Source organism: Dioscorea cayenensis, chromosome 19 (assembly GCF_009730915.1).
Source record: "Dioscorea cayenensis subsp. rotundata cultivar TDr96_F1 chromosome 19, TDr96_F1_v2_PseudoChromosome.rev07_lg8_w22 25.fasta, whole genome shotgun sequence".
NCBI classification, from domain to species: Eukaryota; Viridiplantae; Streptophyta; class Magnoliopsida; order Dioscoreales; family Dioscoreaceae; genus Dioscorea; species Dioscorea cayenensis.
The window spans coordinates 28103374-28117458 of record NC_052489.1 but is presented as its reverse complement, the minus strand read 5'-3'; the positions used below and the strand labels follow the sequence as shown (position 1 = coordinate 28117458).

Genomic DNA, 14085 nt, shown 5'->3' with positions numbered 1-14085 from the left:
GGCTTGTCTTCTATAATTCCTTAACTTTCATTGGCGTAAAATTTTCTTTAAGTTCACACACATGCATGAACTCATTGGTTGATGTCTTTGAAGATAAACTCTAGTAAATTCATTGTACTCTTATCAATTGAATTTATATTTTTGACGTCAATGTCACCGATTGATTGAACCAGCTCACAAGAGCTTGGATGGTGACTCAACACATTGAATACCTTTTCGCCTTATTAAGTTATAGATATTTTGATCAAATTGTTTGTTTGAAAGAAAAGTTAGATCTAAAACATTTAAATTAAAATCCAATTAAACAATAAAATAAAAAAAACTAGTTTAGAAACTCAACAAACAAGTCATTATTAATAAATATACAAGAAAACAAGTTGTTTTCATTGGTAATTAATTATACCATCTAAGTTGTTGTATAATCACAACCACCACCAAACAACACTCATCAATAATGAAAGGATTCATTAACTTTGAGTTTAACTTCATAATAATGATGATGATAATTAATACAACCTAAACGAGCCAAACCGGGACGGTTCAACAAACCCGAACCGGATATGGATCCGATCCGACTCGCCAACGCGGTCTCGTCCCACTCGGCTTTTGTCGAACTCTTTCTTCAGTACCAACTCACCAATCCTCTCTCTAACATCCTTGATCTCATTCCAAAACGAATCTCCAGCCCCACGATTAAGATCAGACGGTGTTGAGAGCTCCTCCTCCTTATCTTTAACCTCCTCATCTTCTAACCTTCTCAACAAGCAACGCAACTCGACCGAGTCAGCGTAATCCAGTGAACCGAGTCGCTCTCGGACCTCTCTGACTCGGAAGAGGATGGCGTGTTTGGCGGCGAGGGAATCGCCGGCGACGACGCGGACAACCTCGCGAACGAGAGCGTTGTCCTCCCAGGTGGGGAACGGAGGGGAACGGCGAGTCTCGAGAAGGAGTTCAACGAGGGAGGTGAGTTCACTGAGGAGATCGGGATTGGGAAGAGATGAAATGGAGTCGTCGCCATCGGTGAAGAGAGGGGAAGCAAGGAGAAGCTCGAGAACACCTGCGAACCAGCGGACCCAGGAAGACATGGTCCAGGATTCAGGAGAAGAAGGGTCACGAAAGGAGGAGAGATGGAGAGGGTGGCGAGATCCGGAAGGGCGGGAGAGGGCGGTGGAGAGTTGGTCGCGGAGGATGAAGGCGCCGTGGATGAAGAGGTGGTGAAGGGCGAGAAGGGATTTGAGGGCGACGGAGGCGTTGCGAGTGGAGAGAAGACGGGAGATGAGGGAGGAGAGGAGAGCGGCGGCGGCGGGACGGGGAGAGGAGCCGAAGGAGAGGAGAGTGGAGAGATGGTGAGGGTGTGGTGGGTCGAAGGGAGGGTTGTGAGGGGTGGCGCGGAGGACGGCGAGGTTGGGAGAGATGGTGAGAGTGGTGGCGGTGGCGGTGGCGGTGGTGGTGGTGCAGAGAAGAGAGGCTTTTGTTTGGGAAGCTTTGTCTTTTAGTGCTCCAACAATGTTTCTTAGTTTGCTTACCATTTTTATTTTTTTAGAGAGAAAGAGAGAGAAGATGGTAAAGAATGAAGAGAGGGGTGTTAATATATATATATTTATTTATTTATTTTTATTTATATTTATGTGAAGATGTGAAAATTAAGAAGGGAAGGGTTGAATTGTTAAAGGATGGTGGTTAAGGGTTTGATTAATACTAATGGATTTATGGTTATTTTATACATATTATTTGGTAGAGTGTTTGATTTGGTGATTGAAGGGAGGAGTTTGGCTAATTGGCTTGGTAAAAGTTGATGTATGGAGTATATATATATATATATGTTTTACTACTTGTTGAACATGAAAGATGAATGGGATGTTGTTGTTTGAATGGTTCAAAAAAAATTAAAGGAGGCTTTTAATCACATGTTTGAATTGTTCAATTTTAAGGTTTTGTTCTTCTGGATTTTATTTTTGTTGATTTTTTTAAATAAAAAAATTAAATAAATTATTATTTTATTAAAAATAAATAAATTATAAATTATAATATTTTTGAAAATATTAATAATTATTATGTGGGGATAATTTCAACATCTATGCGTAGCACTTCTTTTACTTGTTCCGTGACAAAATTATGCAAATTTTATTTTTTACTTTAACAGTCTAATTGTTCATTTTAAAATAATAATAATAATAATAATAATAATATAAAGAAAAACATACACATGGTACTTTGGAGACTAATGAAAGAAAGAGACGTTATCCATCCGGATGGCACAATTGAGTGAGTGTAAAAATGAGGAATTAGTCGGACAAGGTTTCTGTTTGTTTGACTGAAATTTTGAGCAATAGCAACATATCATCCCTGGTGTGGTGTGGTGTCCACTTGTTTGATATTTTTATGGATTATTTGCAAATAAAATATAGCATTTTATTTATAATTTAAATGGTAGCCGCAATAAGTCGGCACAAAATAGAGACACTTTAATGAATTTTAAAGAATTTTCTCAAAATATATGTGAAAATTTATTATGTTATTTATGGAGCCAAGCAAGTGGATTTGTTTGGGGCCCGTGTATTTATAAGGGTGGATGACAATTTAGATTCGTTCATCATCGTAGTTAATATGTGGGAGGTTGAGTCAGTGACTTAATCACAACTTAACAAACATCTTGAAACAACTTCATTATTATTATTATTATTATTATTATTATTATTATTATTATTATTATTATTTATATATTTATATTTATTTATAAAGATGATAAGCGTTGTCACACAAGAATGATGTCAAGAGACACACAGATATGATGGTGCACAATAGCTTATAGACCCTTTATAGATTTGCGTCACATGTGATGATTATAGTCGCAAGCATGTTAAAAAAAATTTCAAGAATCAAATCAAGTTAATCAATTTCGTTGCTATAAAACTCTAGAGGATAAGAAAATAACATCTTCCCATATTGACTCAATAAACCGTGAATAAACAGTACTATAATAATTCACTATATTAAGCAATGCTTATTAGAACAAATTTATTTAAATAAGATAGTAAAAGAATTACTAAAATAATATATATATATATATATATATACATATGACTATATTTTCCAAAAAAAAAAAAATATATTAAAAACCAGGGTAGATACTTCACATGTTTTTCCTCTTGCAGGCCCATTACAGAAGAAACAAACATCAGGATTTGTCTTATTAAGTACTAACAAAAAATATGAGCAAATAGAACATCTGATCACATGGGTTGTAAATACATGAATGTGATGAACCAGTAAATCTATTGTTTCAGGTATATATATATAAATATATATATATATTAAATTTAATTTTCTTTTTTGTTTTATAAACAATAACTAAAATAAATTTATGATGATAAAATAATTAAAAATATAAAAAGCTAAAAGTAAAAAATTATATCGTCCGTCACCATCAATCTCTATTCACATAAGCTTAAAATTAAACCCTTGTAACTTATAAACCACAAATGAAGTATGTCAAAAGTAAACTTTATAAAATACTTTTGTCCCACACTGATATAGAATGGCAGATGTTGATGGATATAGATGATTGTTTTCTTTATATATATATATATATATATATTATATTTTCTTATAATGCTTTCATTTGGAAGCATAATAAATCAAAAGAAAATACAAACAACATGGCATCTTTGGTGATGTTTAGTGACAGTGAAACATCACAATGTGATGATATCTCCAACTCAATATTCCTACCATCATCCTCTCCCCCACCTACATTACCTACAAACAATATATTTATTTCACCAAAACTTTAATGTATATGATAAATAGATGTAATATATATATAATCTATAAAATATATAAATATATATTTGAAATGTGATGATGTTGTCTTGTGACTTTTATGAAAATTTTCCTTGTGCTTCTTCATTGTTGTGAGGTAGATTCTTCAATGAAACTTTCTTTTAAATAATATAATAATAATATAAAATTTGATAAAGATTTGATGCTATTGTGACCAACTGAATAGATCATTAATTATGAATCTCTTTTTTGGTCATTACTTCAATAAACAGTTAAGTTAAAGAATTATTTTTATAATACAAAATTAAAATAAATTTAATTTAATAATATTGACTAAAGTAAAATTTCAACTAAAAAAATCACAAATGTAACTATGTTTGACAAAGCTAAACATGCATGAGAGAAAAGGTCCCAAACAAAGGCCAAAGACCATAGAACAAGGGTTTTGGTCCCTAAGACTAAAATTATAAAAAAAAAAATAAAACTTTAATTAAGATTATATTACTAATTAACAATACCGTAATTGAGGGGAGAGTGTTTAATTAAGTTGACCTCTTGATCATTCCATTTGAATTTATCCTCACTTTATATATTTACTAATAACAAATTAAACAATAAATATTGATGATTGGCGTCTTCAGAAGAACTAAACAAGAAATAAAGAATATCAAAGTCTATTAATTAGCTCTTATAATTAAGAATGACAATAAATTATCTAGGTCTAAACAAGTGGGCATATATGAATGAAAATAATAATATTATGAAAGAAGACTTCATATGCTGAATTCATTAGTTAGTGTGACACAAATCTTCATGGAATCACTTAAATCAAGGGCATTAGAATATCATATCATTTGTGCATTAGGACTAATAAATGTGGCTGAAAACCATGTTTTTTTTTAAATATAAGTAGTAGTATAACTTAATTTAATAAGACCATTTACATGACAACAATTAGCAGAGCAAGTGGATAAGGTGCGCATTAAAAAAAAATTAAAAAAAACTGAAGACGTTGAACATACTCTAGAAATATAATAAATAAATGATTTAAGAGTCATAATTTTATATTTATTAAAAAAAATTATATTAATATACCCAAAGACCTTTTTGGTTTATGGGTGCAGAGAATGTTTGTGTCACGTCAAAAAAATTAGTTTAAATTTTAGCTCAATCACAATGAGACTATATATGTGTTTAAAGATTAACTCTAAGCATATGCACATCCTGACACATAATTTATCCATATATTTTGTAAATATAATATATATATATATAACAAGAATAGTTATTAACATTAGACCACAGAGAAAAATAATATGAGATCAATGTAAAAGGTGGTTTAATCACATGAGTTACATTTGGGATTAGAAAAAATAAATCAAGTAAAAACTTTTTTACTTGTTGAGAGTGGTGGGGGAAAAACATAACAAAGACCACACCATCAAAATAGAAAGATTCTCTTGTTCACCATTCTCTAGACCACAAAACTTAAGTACAATCAAAACCAGGTCCAGAACTCTAGTTCCATATATATTTACATAAAAAATTCAGATATTTCTAAAAAAAAAAGAACCCATAAATGCATGGATATAAATTAGAGTTAGTCCTTGCAGTGGCAATGGCATGGTGGTCTTGATAAAATAGATGATGATGATGATGATGATGCTGATGAACATATGGTCACATGGTTTCAGAAATGAGACAAAGCTCAAGCTCTCCAACACTGCACACACATGGCCTGAAACTACTCTTTCCAAAACACTAGTTGTAGAATCTCTGAGCCTTCTCTTTCTTGTCAGGCTTTTCCTTCAGTCCATCTTTCTTTTGGACTGTTATGACATGCAAAAAAATGACTCTATTAGCTAATCAAACTTTATAAACCTCTAGCTTAATTATAATCGCACACACTAATCAGTAATTAAATAATTAATTAATCACCACCCCTCAAGCATATATATATATTATATGCTGCTGATGCTTTTGTTTGAAAGAACAGAGAAGATGGCATTGGAGACTGTGGTGTTCCCACAAGAGCTCTTTGGTCATCATGCATGCAAGGAGTTGGTGAGCATAGATGGAGGAGAATGGATGATGAATGAGAATTGGGACCTCTCATGCACATCCATGGTAGTGCAAAACTTTGAGGAGGAGTGGGAGACTAAGTCTTCTTCAACTACTTTAGATCCATGTAAAACAGCAATTGCCAACAAGAGGAAGAGAAGAGAATCAAAGAGTTTCAAGAACAAGGAAGAGATTGAGAGCCAGAGAATGATCCACATTGCGACCGAACGCAACCGCCGCAGACTCATGAACGAGTACCTCGCCGTTCTTCGGTCTCTCATGCCTCCATCTTATTCTCAAAAGGTCTTCTTTAATACCATTAACTGAATCCTTAGCATATATATGTGTGTGTATATATATATATATATATATATGTTTGATTAATGTTATCTATATGTATATGTGATGATTTGTATAGGGTGATCAAGCTTCTATTGTTGGTGGAGCTATCAATTATGTTAAGGAACTAGAACAAGTAGTTCAAACGCTTGAAGCTCATAAGAGAATGAAACAAGGTTTGAATGTTGGTGACTACTCAGAGTTAACAAGTTCTTCTTGTAATGGATTAAATGATGATGGTGATCATCATGAGGTGGTGGAGAGGGTGAGAATGGATGACATAGAAGTGAAGATGGTGGAGAACCATGCTAGTCTCAAGGTACTCTTAAAGAAGAAACCTAAACAGCTTTTAAAATTGGTCTTAGGTTTGCAAGGTCTTAGACTCACCACCTTCCACCTTAACATCACCACACTTGATCAAATGGTCCTCTACTCTTTCAGTCTCAAGGTACTAATTTTATATATGTGCATAAATATGTTTTAAATGAATTGATTTTTCATGGATTTTGAAATTTACTGTATTGTATTAATCAGGTGGAAGAAGAATGTGGATTATCATCTTCAGATGAGATAGTCAATGCAGTGCATGAGATTATAAGAAAGGATAATATTGATGGATGAAGAGAAGAATATTAGTGGATTTTATATTATTATTATTAGTTGTATGTATCATGACCTTGTTGATTTGTTAATTTCCAATGTTAATTGCATGCATGTGTTTGGAATGGGTTAAGTTTGAATGATTAAATCTCATGTGTTTTGTATGATTATAATTAGTACTATAACTTTCAGTAAACCAATATTTAAATATATTGCTAGCTAAAAAGCATGCATGATGAGAATTTGATAATGTATGAGAGTAGTAAAAGCCAAGGAAAGATGACAAATTTGAAAGACTAAAGAGAGCACCACCATATATTATTTCTCTTTCTCTTTCTCTCATGTCATGTCAAGGAAAGATAAAGACAAAGACAAAGACAAAGGTTTGTGATGAAGAGATCTCCGTGAAAATGAAAAGGGGTCCTAGGAAAAATGATTAAAGGGTGAAATTGTGGTGATGTGATTTGGTGTAAAGTTAAAAGTCTATCACCAAATAATGTAATGCTATGCAGCAATGTACTGAGATGCATTGGAAAGGGAAAAATCATGCAGAGAAAAAGGAATCACAAGTCCAACAGTTGCTACTGCTGCTCTACTGTAGGTGTGCTTCTGATGTGCCTGCTAGATTTCTCTGATCATCAGCTGTTTGGAATAATTATAGCCACCAGTTCAGAGAGATCCACATGCATGTTTTCCATACATATATCCATATATATATATATATATATATGCATCCAAAGCATGTACAATGTCATTTATTATATGAATCTCAACTAATCACAGTCTCTTTGTTGTTGTTTCTCCTTGTGTTGTTATATACAATTAGAATCATATATATTTTACTCAAAAAAAAAAAAAAGTTATATATGGCCAAACTGAAAATAAGTCAAGATGATTAAAGGAATTGATTAATATTAAAGACTATGTAGGATGATAAACAGCTAATTAATTATTGATTTTCATTCATTGAAGCTCTAATGAATAAGCTCATTAATGGACAACATTGATGGTCCCCTTTGTCCCATTAGTAGTCTGTTTTCAAAATAATATGAGCTGGCATGGATTTATATATATCTATATGACTATATATAACAAATGCTCTAGAAACCAACAAAATATTGAGCACTTAAGTCAAGTTATAATAAAATGAATGTTGAGAATATAAACTATAAAACATGAGACTAATTATGTCTTAATTGAATTATTGTTTAAGAATGTTAATAAAACTAGCTAGCTAGTTTATCAGTGTAGATGCATATCACTTGAGTGGTTTACATTCTTTGATTTATTTATTTATTTATTTATTTTTTGACAAAGACGACAAGCGCCGCAATATAATGGGGTGTCAAGGGACATATAGATATAGAAGTACATCAATTACAGTGACTTAACGACATCTTAGAGATTTATTAATTTGACTAGATATCAAATGGGGCAATTCGATTTCTACCATGTGCATGTCCATAAGATATTCCAGAAATCAAACCAAGCTAATAATAAATTCCCTTGCCCTACAACTCTGGAGGGGAGAGAAACGACATCCTCCCACAAGGGACATATAAACAGTGGATGAAAAATATCTATAGTATTTTATGCAGTGTCTACATTATATGAAGAGTAGTGTAATAGTACTGCCTACCCTGGATTGTTTGATTTATTTGAATTAGTATTCTTGACTACTATAATTAAATTTTAATCTTTTAACTAGTCAAGTAACACAAAAAGATTAGCTTAGTAAAATGGAGAAGCCCAAAACTTGAGTGACGTCCAAGTTAAAATGCTTTGAGATTTGAGAGAATCCAAACACGCAATGCATTGCTAAGACGTTTACACAAACCAACACTATGGGGTTTTTTTTTCTCTTATAAATTGAACCTTTCTTTGCATAAGAATTCTATATCTCTCCATTTCATTCATATATATCAAAATTTATATATTATTTTCTACAAACTATATATATATATGCATCTACTTAGAACTTTGGCATCTTATTATCAGAGTAATCAGTGTTATCTTCATAATCACCATGGATTAAATTTGACCTCCCGTCTCTCTTCATCAATTGTTCAGCATCACGCACGCAGATACTCAACTGATCAACGGTCTGATGTTCGCCAAATGTCTTACACTGGATCGAAAACAAGCGTGTAATTTTCATAAACTTTGAAGTCTAATTTTGTGTTTAGTACCTTAATTATCTTCATTTGCAAGTTAATTGTATGTTCAAAATGTTCACACATTGCTTGTCTTGCAGGATAAAATGGACTTTAGGATTAATAATGACAGTGGTGGTTCCTTTTTGGACTAACAAATGGAACAATTTGCTGAAATTAGAAGGTAATCCATTAATTTAATCATTAGAATAAAGTTTTTAGATTATATTGAGCATGTCTATTAAAACTATCAATAATGATGAGATTAAATGATCCAATTGAAATTGATACTAGATGAAGTGAAGATGACCACGGAGGTGGTAGAAAAGGTTGCAACCATGGCCGAGAAGGCGTCGGCCGAAATAGCAAACAAGTTACCGGAGAATAGTAAGCTTAAGCAAACCATTCTCTCAGTGGAAAAGATCTCGGAGGAGATGGCGGAGGAGGCTCATCTTGCTCTTGATGTCTTTCATAAGGTCCAAAAACTCTAATCTCATGTTCCACATATAATTAATTAATATCATAATAATTAGAATAGTTATTAGAATAAGCAATTGCTTCACTTTAATTAATTTGAAAAATATAAATTTGGGTCTCTCATACCATATTTAAAGTTTTTTTTAAGGCTGTTCAATAAATATTGATATGAATATAATAATTAATGGTGTATCTGTGAATTTTTTTAAAGCAGGTGGATGAATTGAAGGAGGAAGTGAGCATGTTTATAGCTCCCGCTTTACAGCCAAAAAGTCATGAAGACAATAAAGGAAAAATGCAAAACAATTAGTAGCATGGATCTTCAATAATTGATTAATAATCAATAAATTTCATCTTTATGCATGAAACAATGAAAAAGGGAAAGGAAAAGAAACAACATTTTTTTTTTTTAACTTTCTACCTTTTCTCATCATCTTGTTCTCCAACATTTCATTTCACCTGGAAAAATATCAAAACATTGTACATATGACCCCCTCATATATAGTTTGAAATCATTAATTAGTTAGCATTTTAAATCATGCATTACATTGATAAATCCTTTTATCTTAAACCAAGAACAACTTCCACCAAAAACACTGCACAAACAGGTCGATGATCAGAAAATTGGGACTCGCCTCGAAAATATGATAGTTGCACAATGCCATCACCTTGCCATAGTATACGGTCGCACCTATATATATATATAGTGTTCCTTATTTTTGTTAGATGAGTTTGATCCAATCTAAAAATTTAATTAAGGTAATATAAAAATAAGATTTTGAGTGATATATGCAACTTTTTTTTTTAGACAAATTAATGAAAATGTTTATACCAAGCAGGAGTTCTTCTCTTTTTCTTTGAGGTAGTAAATTCCCCGGCATATGCATCTGAATTATGTGAATATTTGTATGTTGGAGCAAAGTAGATCTTCCCTTCTTTCCATCCCTTAAACACTCGCCCGGTTTCTCTTTCCATTTTAAGCTATAAAAAAAATCAAACAATGAAATACATGATTATTTTTATTTGGTGTATAGTCACTTTAATCAAACCATTCATCTTAAAATCAATGGTTATGATCCCACGTATATATATATATATATATATATATATGTATATCCTTACTTGGTCCTTTTCATAAAGAGCATCCCAGTTATTGTCAAGAAGGAGCTTCCTGGTTTCAGAATAACTTAGTGCAATCCTGTAATTCAAGTCTCCTAACCATATGATCCGACTGAAAACAAAAACATAGTTAAGATCAAATTAAGTTTGATTAATTCTAGTTAAAATTCTAATAATTACACACATTTCTATGTGCTTGAGTTTTGCTCAGTTGTTTTAATCACATTTAACAATTTTTTTATTTAATATATATATTCAAAGAAAAATTAATATTTTAATTACTTTCCATTTATTTTGACAGCCAAAAAACTAAATAATAAAAAAAAATCAGAAAAATGAAAACTTAACATAAATTAAAGTTGCTATATATGTTGAATATATTTGAAAATTATGACTCGAAAACACTTACTCATGCCCAAGAATTTTATCAGGCATTCTCCGAATGGAAGAAGTTCTACATATTCTTGGAAACTGAGTGTTCTTCAGTGTCTCTATAACATCAGAGTTCCTCCTGAGCTCATCTCCTTCTTTCTCTCCTGAAGCCAAATGACTACATACAAAACAAAACCTCGTCTGATACAAACCCATGCTCACTGATATACAACCCTGCAAACATATATATATATATATATATATATATATATATATATATATATATATATATATTAGTCCAAATAATTAATATATATATCTCTCATATATATTATCATTTAAATAAATATAAATCTAATATATATATATATATATATATATAAGTTTTAGAAGATCGAGGACCTTGTTGCCGAGATAGCCCATAATACCACGAGAAACACAAGAGATCCTCAAATGAGAGACATGTTGTGCCAGGTCTCTTCTCACCCAAACATTCACAAAGATCCCTACCATTTGCTTGCATGCAACTAAGCAAAACCTTTGATGAATATTGTCTGAAACTATGAAACTATTTGATTCAATAGCATCATCTTCTGAAGAATACTTTATTGATGAATGTGATCCACGTGTAGCTTGTTGACAACCGAAACAAGAATCTTTATAGTATAATTTTCTTTCTACTTCTGATGAAGTACAGTTGCATGACTTCAGCTGCCTCTTATTCACAGTTCTTAGTGATCTTCTCACTGATTTAAGAGAAGGTTTTTGGAAGAACTTGGAGACGTTGTGATCTTGAGTTGATGATGATTTATTCAAGGCTTGGTTGATTAAGCCAAGCCATTTTGTTGCTGGTTCATTGTCTTCTATCACTAGCACGTTGCCAGCATTTAGTGGTACAATTTCCTGAAAACTGTCATCAAGACTTTAGATAATTATACATTAATTAATCATTTATTAATTAATCTTTTGATATAATATAAATAATACTACATACATACCCTAAGACATAAACATCAGACTGATCATCAGAAGGAAACAAGTCATTGAGGTTTAATCCTTTGTGAGGAGGTTTTCCTCCAACGTTCCATGTGGCAACAAAAATTCTGTGGATTTAATTTAATTAATTAAGTGGATGATTAGCAAGTCCAAGTCATGACTAATGATAAATAAAGAGTAATTAGTGATGTGATTTGCATACCTTATAGCTTGTGTGTCTGATAAAGAAGGAAAGTCACTGTAATCCATGCCTTTGGCTTTGAACAAGAGTTCAAGTAATTAGAAGTTTCAAAGAAAGAGAGAAAGATGTAAAGATAAGACGGAATATATAAAGTGAAAAAGAGTACCTGAAAAGCTTGTTATGGAGATTGGAGAAGATGGGGATTCTCCACCAAATTCAACTTATAAAGAATTAAAACATAAGGTACTTATTCATTAGAATTCAAAGCAAGATATATTGATAGAAAGATATGTATGAATATATAATTAATAGCAAATCAAGAAGAAGAAGAAGAAGGAGAAGAAGAAACCAGATGATAATGGATCTTCAGTTCCTTTCCTTGCTGAAAAGAATCTTGGAAGTACTGAGAACTGAAAACATTAATCATGAGTCTTGGAAGTGAGTTTACATAATTGAAAATTAATAATGCAAGGAGTGGTTGGTTGGTCAAAGAATTAGTACCACCTTCTTTCCCTTCATTTGGAGGTCAATTAGGAATAATACTAAGGATCTTATTCATTTATATAATGGAAAAGAATATAAAGAGAGAGAAGACGGCCATGAAAGAGGGACTCATTGGGGGGGACCTTAGCTTGGAGGAGGATGCTTCACGTGGAGGCCAGTCAAACACCGGGCTTGGTGGAGGCTTTGTCCTTACTTTCTTGTTCTTTTCTTTTTATTTGTTTCTTTCTTCTTCTTCTTTTTCGGTTTTGAGTTCTTTGTTTTCAATTCTTTGGATGAATGAGTTCATCTATGCTTTTCTTTTGTTTATTTTACGTCTATCCATGGTTTTATTTTTATTTGTTAATTTTAATGGTTTATTAAAACAGTGTGTGTATACATATCTATACATTTGTATATCTTAAAAAAAAAAAACTAGATTTTTAGAGTTCGGTAAGATTCTAAACTTAGTTTTGCATCGCTGGCATGTGCTAATGTTTATAGAAATAAAATAAAATAGATTAAAATATATTAATATAAACGCTAGAGTAAATATTATAACTAAAAGTAATTTGTTAAGTTTTCATAATTATTTTATTATTTTTATTTTTAAATAAATCACTATTTATATTATTCACCCCGTAAAAAGAGGAATCCGACTTTCCAGCTTTACTATTGGTGTATACTAACATTGATCTATTTATTTATTATTTATTTATATATCGTAAGTAGATAACAAATAGTTCTTGTAAGCAGTTCTTATTTAAAAGAGAGCAAGTTCAATAAATACCTGTGTTTTCACTTTATCTTGATTTTAGAGTTCAATTTTTGGTTTTCTCGAAATAAATACACTAAGCAAGGGACCAACTATCAATAGATCAAGAGATTTTTGACAAATATTTATATATTTTTTTACATTAATAAAATATATATATATATTAATATAATATTCATAATTTTTTGGCTCGATAAAACGTGTCTTAAAAATAATATTTAAATTTAGGTATAAATATCAAAATGGTCCCTCTATTTTTTGTTTTTCGCCCTTTTAGTCCTAATATAAAATTCCTTTTTTTGGTCTTTGTATTTGCACATTTTCGTCCTTTAGTTGTAAAATCATCTTTTTTTGTCCCTCTAATTCATCAACTAGAAGGACCAAAAGGGCAGATCCGTCGATTAGAGGGACCAAAAAGACAAAAATGTGAAAATACGAAAAGACGGATTTTATATTAGAGGGACTACAAGGACGGAAAACGTAAAATAGAGAGACCATTTTGATATTTTGACCTTAAATTTATTTAAAAAAAAGGAATTAAAAAAAAGATTTTAAAATGTATGTATTATTACAGAATGGAAGATTGGGGGTTGGTCCAAAAGCATTGGGTTTTGAGAAGATGTACTGCTTCTGCGAAGCAGATGCTATGAAAGTACCCCCCACGAGTTGTATCGAAAGCTGAGCTCCCAGACACCTTCCGCTCATAAAGGGAACCTTATTATTATTATTATTATTATTATTTCTTAATT

General features: G+C 31.6%; 4 protein-coding genes across 4 annotated transcripts; 2 read left to right on the top strand and 2 right to left on the bottom strand.

Annotated features, from left to right (window-relative positions):
* Positions 1-448: 448 nt before the first annotated feature.
* LOC120283611 (putative clathrin assembly protein At4g40080) lies at positions 449-1664 on the bottom strand. Its single transcript, XM_039290317.1, has one exon. The coding sequence runs from the start codon at positions 1527-1529 to the stop codon at positions 507-509; it is 1023 nt and encodes a 340-aa protein (XP_039146251.1). The 5' UTR covers positions 1530-1664; the 3' UTR covers positions 449-506.
* Positions 1665-5776: 4112 nt separating this feature from the next.
* LOC120249957 (transcription factor bHLH96-like) lies at positions 5777-6923 on the top strand. Its single transcript, XM_039258671.1, has 3 exons — positions 5777-6147; positions 6263-6631; positions 6718-6923. The coding sequence occupies exons 1-3, from the start codon at positions 5785-5787 to the stop codon at positions 6802-6804; spliced, it is 819 nt and encodes a 272-aa protein (XP_039114605.1). The 5' UTR covers positions 5777-5784; the 3' UTR covers positions 6805-6923.
* Positions 6924-8696: 1773 nt separating this feature from the next.
* LOC120249958 lies at positions 8697-9949 on the top strand. Its single transcript, XM_039258672.1, has 4 exons — positions 8697-8930; positions 9038-9120; positions 9231-9412; positions 9628-9949. Exons 1-4 carry the CDS (start codon positions 8746-8748, stop codon positions 9721-9723), a joined length of 546 nt encoding a protein of 181 aa, XP_039114606.1. The 5' UTR covers positions 8697-8745; the 3' UTR covers positions 9724-9949.
* A 23-nt stretch (positions 9950-9972) lies between these two features.
* On the bottom strand, positions 9973-12636 carry LOC120249955 (type I inositol polyphosphate 5-phosphatase 10-like). Its single transcript, XM_039258669.1, has 10 exons — positions 12586-12636; positions 12431-12491; positions 12248-12301; positions 12103-12157; positions 11903-12007; positions 11307-11814; positions 10942-11138; positions 10536-10644; positions 10246-10394; positions 9973-10104 (listed from the first exon to the last, which is right to left on the bottom strand). Exons 1-10 carry the CDS (start codon positions 12598-12600, stop codon positions 9975-9977), a joined length of 1383 nt encoding a protein of 460 aa, XP_039114603.1. The 5' UTR covers positions 12601-12636; the 3' UTR covers positions 9973-9974.
* Between the last annotated feature and the right edge of the window lie 1449 nt (positions 12637-14085).

Bases quoted from the DNA above. Each gene is read 5' to 3' on its own strand.
- LOC120283611 (XM_039290317.1), bottom strand. From the start codon at position 1,529: ATGGTAAGCAAACTAAGAAACATTGTTGGAGCACTAAAAGACAAAGCT.
- LOC120249958 (XM_039258672.1), top strand. From the start codon at position 8,746: ATGCATCTACTTAGAACTTTGGCATCTTATTATCAGAGTAATCAGTGT. The intron at 8,931-9,037 runs GTAATTTTCATA...CTTGTCTTGCAG, and splicing joins ACTGGATCGAAAACAAGCGT to GATAAAATGGACTTTAGGAT. The intron at 9,121-9,230 runs GTAATCCATTAA...AATTGATACTAG, and splicing joins CAATTTGCTGAAATTAGAAG to ATGAAGTGAAGATGACCACG.
- LOC120249955 (XM_039258669.1), bottom strand. The intron at 11,815-11,902 runs GTATGTATGTAG...TCTTGATGACAG, and splicing joins TCTGATGTTTATGTCTTAGG to TTTTCAGGAAATTGTACCAC. The intron at 10,105-10,245 runs GTATAAACATTT...ATATATATATAG, and splicing joins AAGAGAAGAACTCCTGCTTG to GTGCGACCGTATACTATGGC.
- LOC120249957 (XM_039258671.1), top strand. From the start codon at position 5,785: ATGGCATTGGAGACTGTGGTGTTCCCACAAGAGCTCTTTGGTCATCAT. The intron at 6,148-6,262 runs GTCTTCTTTAAT...TGATTTGTATAG, and splicing joins CTCCATCTTATTCTCAAAAG to GGTGATCAAGCTTCTATTGT. The intron at 6,632-6,717 runs GTACTAATTTTA...TGTATTAATCAG, and splicing joins TCTACTCTTTCAGTCTCAAG to GTGGAAGAAGAATGTGGATT.